The 15,977-nt window shown below is 48.1% G+C and overlaps 1 protein-coding gene across 4 annotated transcripts in view; it reads right to left on the bottom strand.

Annotated features, from left to right (window-relative positions):
* Git (ARF GTPase-activating protein GIT1) overlaps positions 1-15,977 on the bottom strand; it is a 339,341-nt gene that overhangs the window by 260,109 nt on the left and 63,255 nt on the right. For all 4 annotated transcript variants that reach the window (XM_070533467.1, XM_070533465.1, XM_070533466.1 and 1 more), the window contains exon 4: positions 4,629-4,731. In XM_070533467.1, the coding sequence (XP_070389568.1) occupies positions 4,629-4,731 (103 nt within the window). The remainder of the gene's footprint in view (positions 1-4,628; positions 4,732-15,977) is intronic.

The raw sequence follows: 15,977 nt of genomic DNA, 5'->3' as shown, positions 1-15,977 counted from the left end.
CCTGGAGCACCAGCTGCTGGCAAACATCTCTGAGGACAAGTTTGGTAAACTTCTGTCCACCGGACAATGCTGACCAGATATTTAATCCGGGGCAACGGGTACTTCTCGACGGTAGCAACAAGTTGATGGTAACGTTGAAATCCCCGCAGATCCTGACACTGCCATCTCTCTTGAGGACTGATACGATGGGAGCGGCCCATTCAGATGTCTTGACGGACACCAGGATGCCCTCTCGCTGTAACCGTTGCAGCTCCTGGATGGCCCCGTCCTTCAGGGCGAACGGCAGTGGGTGAGGCTTGAAAAAACATGGCTGGGCTCCCTCAGGTACATAGATGCCAGCCATCATGCCGGTGAATATGCCCACCCCTGGCTGGAACAGGGACTTGAACTTGGTCAGGAGGCTGGGGACGTTTTTCGCCGCATGCAGGCTGGCTTCCTGGTACTCTGGCAGACAAACGCCCAGTGCATGAATCTAGTTTCGGCCCAGCAGCGTTGGCGACGACCCCTTGGTCAAGTAAAGGGGAAGGGTTGCCTCCTTATCGCCAAAGCAAACGCTGACCTGTGCCTGACCCTGGATTTGGGAGAGCTGCCTGGAGTAGCTGCGCAGTATCACGCCCGAAGCCTCGATGGACACGCCGGGAAAAGTAGCTTGAAGAGTTTCCCAGAAATTACTGACATGCAGGCCCCTGTGTCCAGCTCCATGGAAATGGGGTGCCTGCAGATTTCGATGGTCAGCATGCACAGCGGCACAGACGACGGTACAAAGCCTGTGTGCCACATGTTGAAAATCAGTGGGTCCTCGGCCCCGTCGTGTAGCCTGGCCGCGGAAGAAATTGAGCCCGCTGCCGCACGCCCCCGCTGTGTACCCTTGTGACGGCTACCCTAGCCACGGGCTTGTGTGGTACCTGGGCTTGAAGCAGGCTGCTACTTCTGCTGTTTGCTGTTCGTCCTCCACCTTCAGCATAAACCTGCCAGGTGCTCAGTTTTCCCGAACGTGAAGCATTGTGCTAGAGAGAACTGGCACTGTGAGGAGGAGTGGGCACCACCACAGCGACCACAGGTACTGCCCTTTGTCGCCAACTTGTTGACCACCGCTTCCGCCAACAGTGAGCCAGTCGCACAGGCAATCTTGCCGGCGTCCTTGGCAGCAGCTTCCACTGCCAGCGCTGCCTTCATGGCGTCGTCCAGCGAGGGGTCGGGAAGCTCCCGGAGTCGCGTCTGCATGGCCGGGTTGTTGATGCCACAGACGAAACGGTCCCGGAGCAGCAAGTCCACCTGGTCTCCGAAAATGCGGGCACTCGCTAACCCTCATAGCACAGCAACGAACCGCCCGAGGGTCTCCTCTTCCCGGCGGCTTCGGTTGTTAAAGCGGAAACGCTTCATTAGTGTGGACGGTGCTGGGTTGAAATGCGAGCACAGTATGGTGAGCAGCTCACCCTGCGTCTTAACATGCGGGGTTCTTTGGCGCATGTTAGGTCTGCGGCAACCTTCTCAAGCTTAACATCTGGCTTGAGAAGGTCGAGCAGGAGACTGTGTGGACGTCAAGGGCAGGGTCGGAGAGTTGGATGGAGGAGACCCTTCAGAGAGTGGCAAAGACCGTGCACTAGTTCGCTAAATCGTGCGGCCTCAGTTGCTCGCCACAGAAGTCCGAGTTACTCGTCATCAAGCCAAGAAGAAAGAAAGGAGACCAAGAGAACGTACGCATCACCATCGACGGGATGACCATAACACCAACCACGCAAGCACGTATCCTGGGTGTCATCTTCCAGAACAATGGCAAGGCGGGGGCGTCGATCGACAAAATCAAAGTTTCAACGGAACAAATTTCGAACATGATCAGAAGAGTCACAAACAGACAAAGGGGATTGAAGGAGGGCGATGTACTGACGCTCGTCCAGGCCTTCTTGACGTCGCGCATCGTTTACACGGCGCCGTACCTCAAGTTACTGAAAAAAGACAGGGACCAGTTGAACGTCATTATACGAAAGGCAACCAAGATGGCGCTGGGCATTCTGAAGCATTCTTCGACCGACAAGCTTCTCGGCATGGCCAAGCACAACGTCGTCGAAGAGCTAATAGAAGCTCATCTATCTAATCAAAGAGTTCGGCTCAGTCAGACGTCGGCGGGGCGTCGCGTTCTTGCCAAGTTGGGCTGGCAAGAGGCAGAGCGGAAGGAAACGGGGCCGTTACCCAGGTTGTGGGCGCATAAAATCCACAGTAAGCCACTGCCTAGAAACATGAGGTCGGGTCGTAACGAAGGCCGCAGAGCAGCTCGTATAGCGGCCTTGACGGAGACTTTGGGTCAAATAGTAGAAGAGGAAGAGGGGGTCACTCTCTTCACAGACGCTTCGTTACCCAAGTTTTCATCGAAAGCAACGCTGGCAGTTACGACGCGGGATGTGCTCGTAACCTGCGCCTCCATCAAGACGTCTTTTCCAGAGGTGGCAGAAGAGGCCGCTATAGCGCTAGCACTCGCGCAGCCCAAGGTGGGAAGAATTGTCACCGACTTGCAAAAGGCGTATAACAACTACAGGAAGGGGTGGGTGTCTCTTGCGGCACTAGATATTCTCCAAAGTAAACGCGACGTACCTGAAAGGAAAGTTGAGTTAATATGGACACCGGCTCACTCTGGGCTGGAGGGCAACGAACTTGCCCACCAGTTCGCCCGAGAGATGGAACACCGGGTTGAGGAAGGTGAGCCACAGTCCATATTTAGTTACAGAGACATTACGAACCATTATAAGACGGAGAGGCGCCGTTACCCCGATCCTCACAAATCGTTTAGCAGAGAACAGCAAGCGATCTACAGGCAAATACAGGCAGGATCCTTCCCGCACCCTTACCTTCAAAACAAGATGTACCCGGAAAGGTACGAGAAGGATTGTAACTTCTGCAAAACTCATTTAGGCACGCTCCAACACGTCATTGGAGTATGCGATTTCATCAAGGCGATCCCCCCGCCTCTTAACTGCCCCACTACCCTACCCCATATCCCTCATCCACCCTTACCGAGCGATGGGAGACCTTGCTAACCAGCACCGCCCTGGAAGACCAGCTCGTCCTGATCTCCAGGGGCCAGGCGGCTAGGGAAGCATATGGGTCCCGTGTAGAGGGAACCACTTCCATCGACGGCGTCTAAGAAGATGTCGAGCTCGGCTCAATAAAGTTGTTTCTCTCTCTCTCTCTCTCTCTGCAGCTGGCCAGGAAAATGTCCCGCTGTTTGGTCTCGGGTGTGTCGTTTGCCCGGAAGAACACATGGACTTGTTCCTCGTAAATTGGCCAGGCGTACCCATCTCCCTCGAATGGCTCAAGCCTTCCATACAGCGGCATGGCAGCAGCAGCAGGGGGCGGTTCGCCGCTCGCGGCGGCGTGGGACGGTCCTTGGGTACTTGTCGCCAGTGTCACGACCTGCCCGGGGTCATGAACAAGGGAGGACTCGAGGCACCCTCCGTTAGATGGACCCTCCGCAGCGTGGTGGTGATGAACGATGACCAACTCTGAGCAGCTGTGCTCGTCGGTGTTTATTGCGGTTCAGTGACCAATGTTGCCTATCGAGCCTGGCAGGCCACCTAGCCTGGCGGGCCAATGAAGATTATGCCTGAGGGGGCATCACATGCTTGCTACAAAAACCATGGCACCAAACTATATACCTTGCACTATTTTCCACATAGTCACCACCGACATTGAGACATTTGTCATAGTGTGCAATCAGTTTGAAACCACTCAGGTAAAACTTTGTGCCCTAGCGATGCAAGGAATTGTTGCACAGCCTGCTCTACCTCAGCATTGTTTTGGAAGTGACATCTCGAGAAAGCGGCGTTCAATGCAGGGAACAGGTGCCCATTCATACCAGATAACAGCACGCACTTCCATTGGAGACCACATTCAGCACACATAAGTCTGCCATCGTGATTTGTACTCAAATAACCTCGGGCACACTGGTCTGCTGCTACTCTTTTCTTTGGCACTGTGCATGCGTCATTTCTCCTCTGCTAACAGAGCCTTCCATTGCTGAACCAGCAATGAGCGTAGATTCTTATGGCCATTGTTTATTTCACATGGTGTACCGTCTTCTCTTTAAAAAAACATGACGAAACTTGCTTTCGGAACATCTCTTGTACCACTACTGAAACAATAAACTTGAATCCTAATCTTATTTAATAATAATGTGTTTGGTTTCACTTGTATGGCTTGCCTGAGTTCTATAGTGAACTTGCGAAGTCCGGCATGTGCAATAAACAGCTTCTGCGAAGACACATTTCACTTTTGTGTTCTACCGATTCCTATAAAAGAGGGATCAACTATAATTATTGTAAGGAGCACTGCACAGATAATGTTGCAAGATATGTGAACTGTTGCAAAGAAGGTGTTGATCTTGTACAGCAGATGGTACTTCACAGCCTGTCATAGTGTGTGATATGTGCGTGTCCCTTATCTGTTGACATGCTGTGTGGTAAGCTTGTACTAGATTGAGAATCCAGGAGGTTGTATGTGCTACAACCCGCTCTCTGCACTAACAGAAGAGAACAGAAACGCTTTTGGGGTGCCACTCTCTACTGCGCTGCAAATACGTACAGAGAGGTGGCATCAAATAGCGGGTGGTCAGTAAAGAATGTAAAAGTAGTAACCTTGCTGAGGTCCTCCTGGGTCGGCTGTTCCCCTTCTTTGGCCACCCGATGCACAAATGCCAGGTTCTGGTGCTTGGCTCGGATGAACTCGGACTTGATTGGGCTGTAAGTAGAATGGCATGTGGTTGGCAACTACGGTGCATAACCATGTGTGCGTGCTATTTGTAATCCGTGGAGTACTCAAGAAGTGATGTCTGTTGCCCGAGTTTAGGATGACAGATAAGCACACAAAGTGAGCCCCTGGCAGTGAGGCAAGCAATGGATCCAGGTTGCTCAGGCCTCTGTTAACTTGCCAGCTGGCTGCTCCTTGTAAACAACAATAGTCAGAATGATGCTTATTTTAATGTTGGTGTAGGGGGCAAGAACAAATAGCAACAATCCACTGGACTATGTGCCTGCAACCTGCATAAAGTACTGGCCACAGGCAAGCAATGAACAGGCCACATTTCTCACAAAGCATCATGAATCAAAGAATGCAGCTGCAGAATAAGTGTAAAAAAATATTAACAGTGCACACTACTATAATGTTATTTCAGGTGGTGTTATTCACAATAATAACAAAACACTTTGGGGCTGCGTTCAGTGATTAATATTGGGAAGGCAACGCCACACTTGTAATTAACCCTTTGAGGGTCAATGACGTAAATACAGGGCGCCGTGAACAAGTCCAAAAATGGTCGATGCCGTATATTAACGGCGCCGTCTGTACATTTAAAAAGCACACCAATTTCCTAACTTTTTCTTTTCTGTCATGTGCTGCCACTGTGTGGGGATGCAGGGAATTTTTTTCGCATGCCTCCCTCTCTCGGTTTTCGTTGCATGGTTTATTTTAGCGCTTGTTTGCTCCCAGGCGTCTATATACCACCCCTCGCGCATTGGCGTGCGCACGGGCGGCCGTTTGGACTTTCTTTAGCGGGCGGTTTTGGCTCTTTGCGCTTGCGAAACTGATGGCTATCTCGTTCCTAATCACTCAAAGGGCGGCCACTTGTTTCTCGCTCGTTTAGTGCTCACAGGGGTGCGCATAGGAAGGATGCCGCCGTGCATGCATTTCTGTTTCTTTTCTTTTTTTTTTTAAGACTTACGAAAACTAATTGCCCTAGCTGGTTGGTGATAAGATGAAGATTAGCGGAAGTTTGCCACACGTGTTGCTTTTTTTTGATGGGCACACAACCAAACAGTTTTCTTGAGTGTGCGCACGTACGCAGTTCGATTATGTTATGGACATACATATTAGTGTAAGAGCAGGAACATTTGAGGCTTGCAAAATGTTCTCGTGTGTGCATTTTCAAAGCCTTGAACTATGAGCATAAAAATGGATTAAATTTTTAATTCTGATAAGTTTATTTCCTTTTTTGCTGTTGTTATTCATGAATGAAGAGTGCATATATACCAACACAAAATATTTTTTTCTCACTTTACGGTCACCCTAGAAAAATTATGGTAATTTTTTTTTTCGAAATAAGTCCCTAAGAATCTGCAATAAAAAAATCTACCCTGGGTGGTCGCATATGCCGCAAAAAAAACGACCCTCAAAGGGTTAAGGAATTTTCGATTCCTTAACCCTTTGCCCTAGCTGGTTGGTGATAAGATGAAGATTAGCGGAAGTTTGCCACACGTGTTGCTTTATTTTTTGATGGGCACGCAACCAAACAGCTTATCTGAGAAAAGTTGTCAGAAGCAATTAGTTTGTTTATTAGAGATGGTAACTGATAACTGATTCTTTGACAACCATAATTATCCTTGTAAAAGGTACCATCCAGTGTAATGAGGGCTGGGTGATTCCTACAGAGACATAGAGACACGTGGATAATGAGTGTAAATGTGCATTTGTAACATTTTAAATGCATTATTCAAACACATTGAAACACTATTTTGAAACACATTAAGAACATGTAGGTACATAACACAGTGATGCTGCTGGTCCAACCCATTTCAGATCAGCTTTTGGAACAGCCCAAAATGCATTTTGGAGCAGTAAAATGGACCTTTGGAGCAGGTTTATGAACGTGGTTGCAAGCTATATTATATGGTGCTTTCACAGTGGGCATTGCGTGTGAATGCAATAAGTGGTCACTGTTTCATAAATTCAAACACTAATAATGATCCCCCCCTTTTATTGCAGTCAAAGCGGTGGTGTCCTAAGATGTGCTTAAAAAAGCACAGAACAACTTGGACAAGCTACATGCAAAATTGAGAAGCATTTTGTTTTTGAAAACCTTCAGCATGACCTTGCTTCTATAAATGTATCCTTTAAGATAGAGCACTTTTTTGAAATATAGTACTGTCAGTGGTATGAAATATTTACTTATTTTCCCCTGCGATGTGATTCACTGGCAACCATCTACTTGAATTACTGCTATGGTTGACACTGCCGGCCCGGTTTGCTTTCGCTCATCATTCAGCTTGATGTGCGTTGCACACCATCGTGAAGTGCAGATATACGTGCGTGACCTTTGACTGTGCGCATGTAATGCTGCCAGACTGGGCTGTGATCAGCGAATTCAGTTTGGAGCTTTCTGCCTACATGCAAGCTTTTGCCATTCTATCGAGTAAGCGCAAAAAACCAACTTCGCGAAAGCTTTTGCGGTAGTTGCTGGCATGTCATCCGTGGACTCAACCTCGGCTTCCGGCCACCAATCTAGCCCGTGATCTCACACCCAATCAATGAAGCGGTTTGCTGGTCTGAACATATTGGAGGCCATCTTGCCGCGAGGACCAGCCAGCCACCGCATCAGCTGGTGGCGAATTTTTGCCACACCTGTATGTATCGACCGGGTCTCGCTCGAAGAACCCAACAGCATGTGTGTCAAGACAACAGTGAACTCGTGTTTATTGCGATGGGCATTTTATACCAGAGCGAGGGAAAGGGGGTAGTGGAAGTAGAGGGCAAGGAAAGGCACGTGTAATTCCAGCACACAAAGATAGCTTGTGCTCGTTGAACCGATACGATACATCTTCCCCTTCAACGCCGTTGGTTTGCCTGCTGGAAGTTTTGATCGTATCCCAGATGTTCAGGAGGACGGGTGTGACACAGCGACCTTTGTTGTGGCAGAACTTGTTGAGAAGGTGGCTGTGTACAACTTGCCGCTGGCGCATTTGACGAGTCGGATGTGTGAGATTCTAGAGAGGCCGGAACTTGGTCTTCATCATAATACTCTTTGTCTGTAGTGTCCTCGAAAGGGTCGCTCATTGCCAAGAGGTGCTGCCGATTACGGCGTAAGGTGTTACGGTCCTGCGTTTCCACATAGAAGGAACATGGTCCGACTGATCGAAGCACCTTGGCTTTTCATGCCCATGCCGTCTCCTTTATGCAAACAACGTCGTGGCTCTTGAGGCCTGGAAGTACGCGTCTGTTGTGCTTGCTCTGCTTGTGCTTTCTGACTCGCATGGCAGCAAGGGGTCCGAAGTCCAGTATAGGCGTGCACAAACATCTTCCTTGCAGCAGCTCCCCTGGTGACCGGCCAGCCTCCAGTGGACTTGTTCTGTAATTCAGGACGCCAAGCCAAAAGTTTTCATTCGCATCCTTTGTCTTCTTTAGAATGCGCTTTATTATCTGTACACCTTTCTCGGCAAGACTGTTTGACTAAGGGTACTCTGGGCTGGATGTGAGATGTTTGAAATCGTACTGCTAAGCAAATAGCGCAAATTGATGGCTGGCAAACTGTAGACCATTATCTGTGCAAACTTCAGTCGGTATACCATAACGGGAAAATATGGCCCCCAATTTTTGTGTCATAGCACTCGCTGTGGTATTAGGCAATAGTTCCACATCAGGGAAGATCGACATTGAGTCATAGGCACACAGGTAATGTTGGCCGTCATACTGAAACAAATCAACACCAACACGGTACCAGGCTTGTGCGGGCGTTGGGCGCAAGATGAGTGGTTCTGACTGCTACTTATACGCATATGTCTGGCATACTGAACATTCGTGGATTAGCATTTCAATGTCAGCATTTAGGTTTGGCCAGTATACCAGCTGTCTTGCTCGGGCTTTGCATTGTCTAATGCCGAGATGCCCTGCATGGATACTCTTTAATATGTCTAAGCGCATGCTACTTGGCACTACCACCTTTGTTCCCTTCAAAAGGATTCCTTTTACTACAGAGAGCCCAGAAGCAACAAGCTTTAGTGGACCTTCCACAGCACACCCCTGCAAAAGCTTTTGTAGTACTTGGTTGAGATATATGTCACGCTCGGTCTCACTTGCAAACCTTGAAGCGGTTCTTTCACTTACGAGTGCCGATACTACGGTGACTCCGTGAGCTTCGACGTCACTTGTGGGCGAGGCTGTCTCATATTGAGGAGCAGGTGCCCGGGAAAGCATGTCTGCCACCACCATCTTCTTTCCGGGAACAAAAAACAAGGTGTAATGATATTTTAACAACCGCAGAAAGAAACATTTGTACTCTTGGCGGCACATCAGCAATGGCTTTCTTTTGTATGTCAATTAATGGGCGATGGTCGCTCTCAAGAAGGAACGGGTGGCCGTATACAAAGTGATAAAACTTTTCACATCCGAAAACCAATGCCAGAGATTCCTTTTCGATGTGCGAATAGCGTTGCTCCAATTCGCTCAGAGCTCTTGAAGTGTAAGCCACAGGCCTCCAGCTACTTCCGTGACGTTGCATCAGCGCCGAGCCGACACCGTACTGTGAAGCATCTAATGTTATCTTTGTTTCTCTGCCGGGCTCGAAAATTGCTAGCAGTGGCGATTTACTGAGCTCTTTGCATATAGCCTCCCACTCGCTCTCATGATTAGGCGTCCAGTCAAACACAACATCGTTTTTTAGCAACGAACGCAAAATGGAAGTGCGCTGAGAGAGCGATCGCACGTATTTGCCAAAGTAGTTGACAACACCTAAGAGCCTTTGTACCGCTAGCTTGTTCTGTGGTGCCGACATTTTCAGCAGAGCTTCGACCAAAGCAGGGTCAGAACGTATGCACCCGTTGCTGATAATGTCACCAAAAAATAAAACTTCCTCAACACCGAACAGGCATTTTGATGCATTAAATGTCAGCCCCGCTTTTGCTGCTGCTCGTAGTGCGTTTCTCAGCCTATCATCGTGTTCTTCTCTGGTAGCGCCCCAAATGAGCACATCATCCACATATACACGCACACCCAGTAGGCCATCGAATATCTCATTGAGCGCCTTCTGAAACACTTCGCTTGCCGATGAAATGCCAAAAGGCAGTCGAAGAAACCGATAACGGTCAAAGGGAGTTGTGAACGTGCATATTTTGGAAGACTGCTCATCCAGAGGGATCTGATGAAATCCGGTGTTAGCGTCAAGGTGAGAAAACATCTTCGCACCTGCCAGCTCCGCTTCTATGTCTTCTCGGCAGGGCATCTGATAATGCTCCCTCTTAAGGGATTCATTATTTTTTTCTTTCTCGGGTCCATGCACACCCGCAACTTGCTGTCTTTTTTAAGCACGATGAATAGTGGGCTTACCCAATCTGTTGGGCTGCTAACGTTTTGAATGATGCCCTCCGCTTCCATTCACTGTAGTTCCATACGGAGAGGTTCTCGGAGTGCCAAAGGTACTCGTCTGACTGGCTGGACGACGGGCACAGCATCCTCGTGGAGGGTAATCCTGTATTCGCGCTGTACACGGCCTGTTCCCTTAACGAGCTGCGGAAATCCCTCGACGACTGCTGAGCTGCTGCTCGTTGTTACAGTATCAACATTTCGCTTGATAAGCCCCAAGTCCTCGTAGGCTTTTAGACCCAGGACGGCACTGTGGTCTTTCTTAACAACGAAAAAGTCAGTGTATATCTTACGGTCACCAATCGTAACGTGTGTCAAAAATGTGCCGAGGTGTTTGATGACGCTGCCGCTATACGACCGTAAAACTGCGCGACTTGTCTTGAGCGAACGGCCTTTCAATTTTCGAAAAAGCAACAGAGGTATAAGGTTTGCTTGAGACCCTGTGTCAATCTTCAAGTTGATGTCCTTGCGTTCAATATTTGCCATCATAATCCAGTCCCGATCACTGCTAATATTTCCGATGGTGATGTGCAACACATTGAAATCGTCGTTTTGGTCCTGCGTCTTTGAATCATGCTGTACCTCACAGACGGTTTCTCTTGTTTCGCAGCATGAGGCAAAATAGTTACGCCCTTTGCACAAGTAGCATGTTTTCCCATAGGCTGGACAGCGTCGTGCTGCATGTGTTCGGCTGCAGCGGGAACATTTAAAGACCTGCCGTGGTCCTTGCGCAGTGCTTCGGCTCAACGATGCTGCAAGCACCTAAGTTCCCCGTCTGTTTTCCGCCACAGCGCGTTCTCGCGTGCTGACGTTTTGACCGCCTTGCATAGAGCAACAGCTTTATCCAGGGTAAGCAACTTGTCCATTAGCATCTTCTCTCGCAGCTTCGGGGAGTTAGTACCAAATACAATGTGGTCCCGCACCATCTCGTCCATCATTGTTCCGAAGTTGTAGAACTGTGCTTGTCTCTTCAGCGCGCGATGGAACTGCTCAAAAGGTTCAGCTTTGTTTTGGAGTTGAGAGCGGAAGACGTAACGCTCGTGAATTATGCTTTGTTGCTCGACGTTCTATTCCTCAAATTTATCTATGACAGTCGCATAGTCTTGCTTGTCCTCACCTTTGCTGAATGCGAAGTTATTGTAAACTTCGTGGGCCTCCTCACCAGCCACGCTGAAGAAAAGTGCTGCCTTCGCTGCCTCTTACCTCGGTTTTTCAGAGCATTCCATGGCTGCCAGAAAGAAATCAAACTTTTGCCTGAACAGTTTCCACGTCCTTCCTCCGTTGGTCGCAAGGCCCAGAGGTTCCGGTGGCTTGACGTACTCCCTGTCCTTGGTCTTCCGTTGCAGGCATACAGGGCTTCAGTATCCCACTTCTGACACCATGTATCGACTGGGTCCCGGTCGAAGAACCCAACAGCATGCGTGTCAAGACAACAGTGGGCATTTTATACCAGAGCGAGGGAAAGGGGGTAGTGGAAATAGAGGACAAGGAAAGGCACGTGTAGTTCCACCACGCAAAGATAGCTTGTGCTCATAAACTGATACGATACACTGTATACGATATAGCAAGGCTTAACCAGCAGCACTTTGTCAGTATCCAAAGGCAAAAGTTGCTGTTAGGTGCCGAGTCAACCATAATCTTGGTAGCGGCCGTACACCATTCTTACACCGCAGAATTACCAAGCCAAGAAAAGTGGGGGATAGGCGACAAATTGAATAGCGGGAAAGTTGTTCACAGCTGCCATGTCTGCGTCAATTTGTGCGTTATGCTAGAAAAATCGAGCGAGGCACCATACAGCGTCCGACCCTTCGGTCACTGTTTGACACGAGTCATGCAGGAGTGCAGGATGTGGCTCGGTGCCAGTGCGTTCACTCGCTGCTGCCAGAAAATCGAGGCTGTCCCATTTCTAAGCAATCTAGCAAGCAAGCAGCCTAAGCAATCTGCACGCGTCAGGGCAGAAGGTGCTGAATATAGACAGCAACCCATAGAACAAACATCAGTACGATCGCTTGAGTTGGCCCACCGTGGAGCTACACCCTCGTCTACACCCTGATTCCGTAATGCCTCCATGAGTGCTGAGGTTTCGACAGAATCAAACGCTTTCTCGAAATCAATGAAAGCTATATATAAGGGTTGGTTATATTCCGCACATTTCTCTATCACCTGATTGATAGTGTGAATATGGTCTATTGTTGAGTAGCCTTTACGGGATACTGCCTGGTCCTTTGCTTGACACAAGTCTAAGCTGTTCCTGATTCTATTTGCGATTACCTTAGTCAATAATTTGTAGGCAACTGACAGTAAGCTGATCGGTCTATAATTTTTCAAGTCTTTGGCGTCCCCTTTCTTATGGATCAGGATTATGTTACCGTTCTTCCAAGATTCCAGTACGCTCGAGGTCATGAGGCATTGCATATACAGGGTGGCCAGTTTCTCTAGAACAAACTGCCCACCATCCTTCAACAAATCTGCTGTTACGTGATCCTCCCCAACTGCCTTCCCCCTTTGCATATCTCCCAGGGCTTTCTTTACTTCTTTTGGCGTGTGGGATTTCGAATTCCTCTAGACTATTCTCTCTTCCATTATCATCGTGGGTGCCACTGGTACTGCATAAATCTCTGTAGAACTCCTCAGCCACTTGAACTATCTCATCCATATCAGTAATGATATTTCCAGCTTTGTCTCTTAACGGATACATCTGTTTCTTGCCAATTCCTAGTTTCTTCTTCACTGCTCTTAGGCTTCCTCCGTTCCTGAAAGCATGTTCAATTCTTTCCATATTATACTTTCTTATGTCAGCTGTCTTACGCTTGTTGATTAACTTCAAAAGTTCTGCCATTTCTATTCTAGCTGTAGGGTTAGAGGCTTTCATACATTGGCTTGATCTTGATCAGATCTTTCGTCTCCTGCAATAGCTTACTGGTGTCCAGTCTAATGGAGTTACCGACTTCTATTGCACACTCCTTAATGATGCCCATAAGATTGTCACTCATTGTTTCAACACTAAGGTCCTCTTCCTGAGTTAAAGCTGAATACCTGTTGTGTAGCTTGATCCGCTGTTCCTCTATTTTCCTTCTTACCGCTAACTCATTGATTGGCTTCTTATGTACCAGTTTCTCCCGTTCCCTCCTCAAGTCTAGGCTAATTCGAGTTCTTACCATCCTATGGTCACTGCAGTGAACCTTGCCGAGCACGCCCACATCTTGGATGATGCCAGGGTTAGCACAGAGTATGAAGTCTATTTCATTTCTAGTCTCACCACTCTGGTTCCTCCACGTCCACTTTTGGCTATCCTGCTTGCGAAAGAAGGTATTCATTATCCGCATATTATTCTGTTCTGCAAAGTCTACTAATAATTTTACCGTGCCATTCCTAGTGCCTATGCCATATTCCTCCATTGCCTTGTCTCCAGCCTGCTTCTTGTCTACCTTGGCATTGAAGTCGCCCATCAGTAACGTGCATTTTGTTTTGACTTTACCCATCGCCGATTCCACGTCTTCGTAGAAGCTTTCGACTTCCTGGTCATCATGACTGGATGTAGGGGCATACGCCTGTACGACCTTCAGTTTGTACCTCTCATTAAGTTTCACGAAACCTGCCACCCTCTCGTTAATGGTATAGAATTCCTGTATGTTACCAGCTATATTCTGAAGGCCCCTCGCCTTCGCTCAGGGGGTCCGCGAGCCGCGACCAGCACGACAAAGAACCAGTGGCGCAAAGAACAAAAAAAAACGTCTTAATTTTTATGATATGAAACACTCAAACAATTACCGCAGCCTCGCGACCAATAACAGAAAATAACAAGGCAAAGAAGCAAGCAGCAGAACAGTGAGGCAACAAAATATACAAGCCAAAGGGAGCGACAAAAGAATGGCCGCTACAAACCATCAACAAACACAATCTTTCGGGCGATAACAGAATGCATAAAGCGCAGAAAGCAAGCAAGCACCAAACCAGGCGCACAGATAGTCCCAAAAGCGAACAACAAGAGCACTCTTTCATGCAGACACAATGCAAAGATGCTTTTTCCCCTGCTCTGCAGCACGCTCAGAAAGAAACCTAGGCGGGCCACGCCCCACCAGTGCCTCCCCAGGCCCGCGCCCCGCAAAAAAGCCCAGAGTGCAGTCTCCGCTGCCTTCTTATCGGGCAGCCGCCTTCCCGGCAGTCCCCACGCAAGCTCTTACGATACCGCGATTGATGCGCATGCTCCATGCGACGAGTGCCATTGTAGCGCCCGATTCAAAGGCTTCCCCCGTGCGCGCTGCAGAGTGGGCCAAGGGCCCGACAATTCTTATTAATCAGGAATCCGACTCCTAGTTCTCGTCTCTCCGCTAAGCCCCGGTAGCACAGGATGTGCTCGCTCTTTAGCACTGTATATGCTTCATTTGTCCTCCTAACTTCACTGAGCCCTATTATATCCCATTTACTGCCCTCTAATTCCTTCAATAGCACTGCTAGACTCACCTCACTAGATAACGTTCTAGCGCTAAACGCTGCCAGGTTCAGATTCCAATGGCGGCCTCTCCGGACACAAGTCTTCCTTAAAAAATGGATCTGGGTCCCGTCCAGTGTAGCACATGTGCACCATGGTTTGCAGGCAGAAAAATTATTTGGAAAAGCCAGACCACGTTGCCGGAGGAGGACGTATCATAGAGATACATAGCAAACGATAAGAGTGGACACTCGAGCCATTTCGCAGTCGAACTGTGGAGATTCACCGATTTCGCTAGGTGGCAGAGCACATAAAGAAATGTGGCTGCGGCTGAAGCTAGCATCTTGACAAGCAGCACAACCCAACACATGCGAAGCTCAGTCAAGCCCCGTTGCCGGGCTCACGGCATCGTTATTTTGTGAAATGTGCACACTGATTGTTGTTGGTTCTTCTGCCAGCATATGACACTACTGCTTCGTTGCCATATCATGGTAAAGCCACAGGAAATTTTTCTGCACCTTGTTGAAGACTCATTTTTTTCATATTTTGTAACATCACTGTTAGCCACATGAACGAGTGACAGAGGGGGGCATGGCGGCCTTGAAGGCATAAACAGGTGCTGCCCGTTTGCAACGTTGAATTTAATTTTGCATTGTTTATCATGCGCAGGAATGAGTGGTCATGCCAGCAACAACAGCGACGCGGCAGCATCTGAGTTGCAAGGCACATTCAAAATAATGGCCAAGTTCGAAAATAACATAAAATGGTTTGTTATGAAATGCGACCTATGAACACAAGCCATTTGGCACAAAGGGCTTTATGTTGATTTATTTAAGAAGGTCAAGTGCAGCAGCGCCTCGGAAAGTATGGTGTGCCAGTTTTGCAAAAGAAATGTGGCTTTTTCTAAAGCTGTACATGTGCAATATTTGCAGTATGGCAATAATGCACTCTCTCAACCTCTTTAGCAGGCTATGTGAGCTCCAGCATTGTTAGCTGTTTTGCATTATGCCGAAGATACGTGTTTTCATGTTTTAATTGTGTATAAAGTCCTTACCACAGAAAGTTTCTTGTTTCTTAGCATTTATAACAGTGCTTCTTTGACCTTAGATCAGAAAAATATGCATTACACAGAGGTACATAGCATTTTTATTCAAAAGCTTTGAAGGCTCCATTATTGCTTACCCAAGGGAATGTAGCATCTACATTCAATAGCTTTGAAGCCTCCAGTACCTCTTACCTCCTACCTGCCATTCTATGTGCAGTGAAACCTCGTTTATATGTTTTGGAAAAGAACACAACAAAAAAAACATACTAACCAGGAAAACATATGACCCTAAGTAACCAAAATATTTTGCCAGACACAACTATTGTTGACATCTACATAAAGCAAAGCGTCGTGCGAATCGTTGTGGCATGAGACGCCGAA

Source organism: Dermacentor albipictus, chromosome 2 (genome assembly GCF_038994185.2).
Source record: "Dermacentor albipictus isolate Rhodes 1998 colony chromosome 2, USDA_Dalb.pri_finalv2, whole genome shotgun sequence".
NCBI lineage: Eukaryota > Metazoa > Arthropoda > Arachnida > Ixodida > Ixodidae > Dermacentor > Dermacentor albipictus.
Note: the sequence above shows the minus strand (reverse complement) of the source record. Positions and strands in the feature narration are given on the sequence as shown.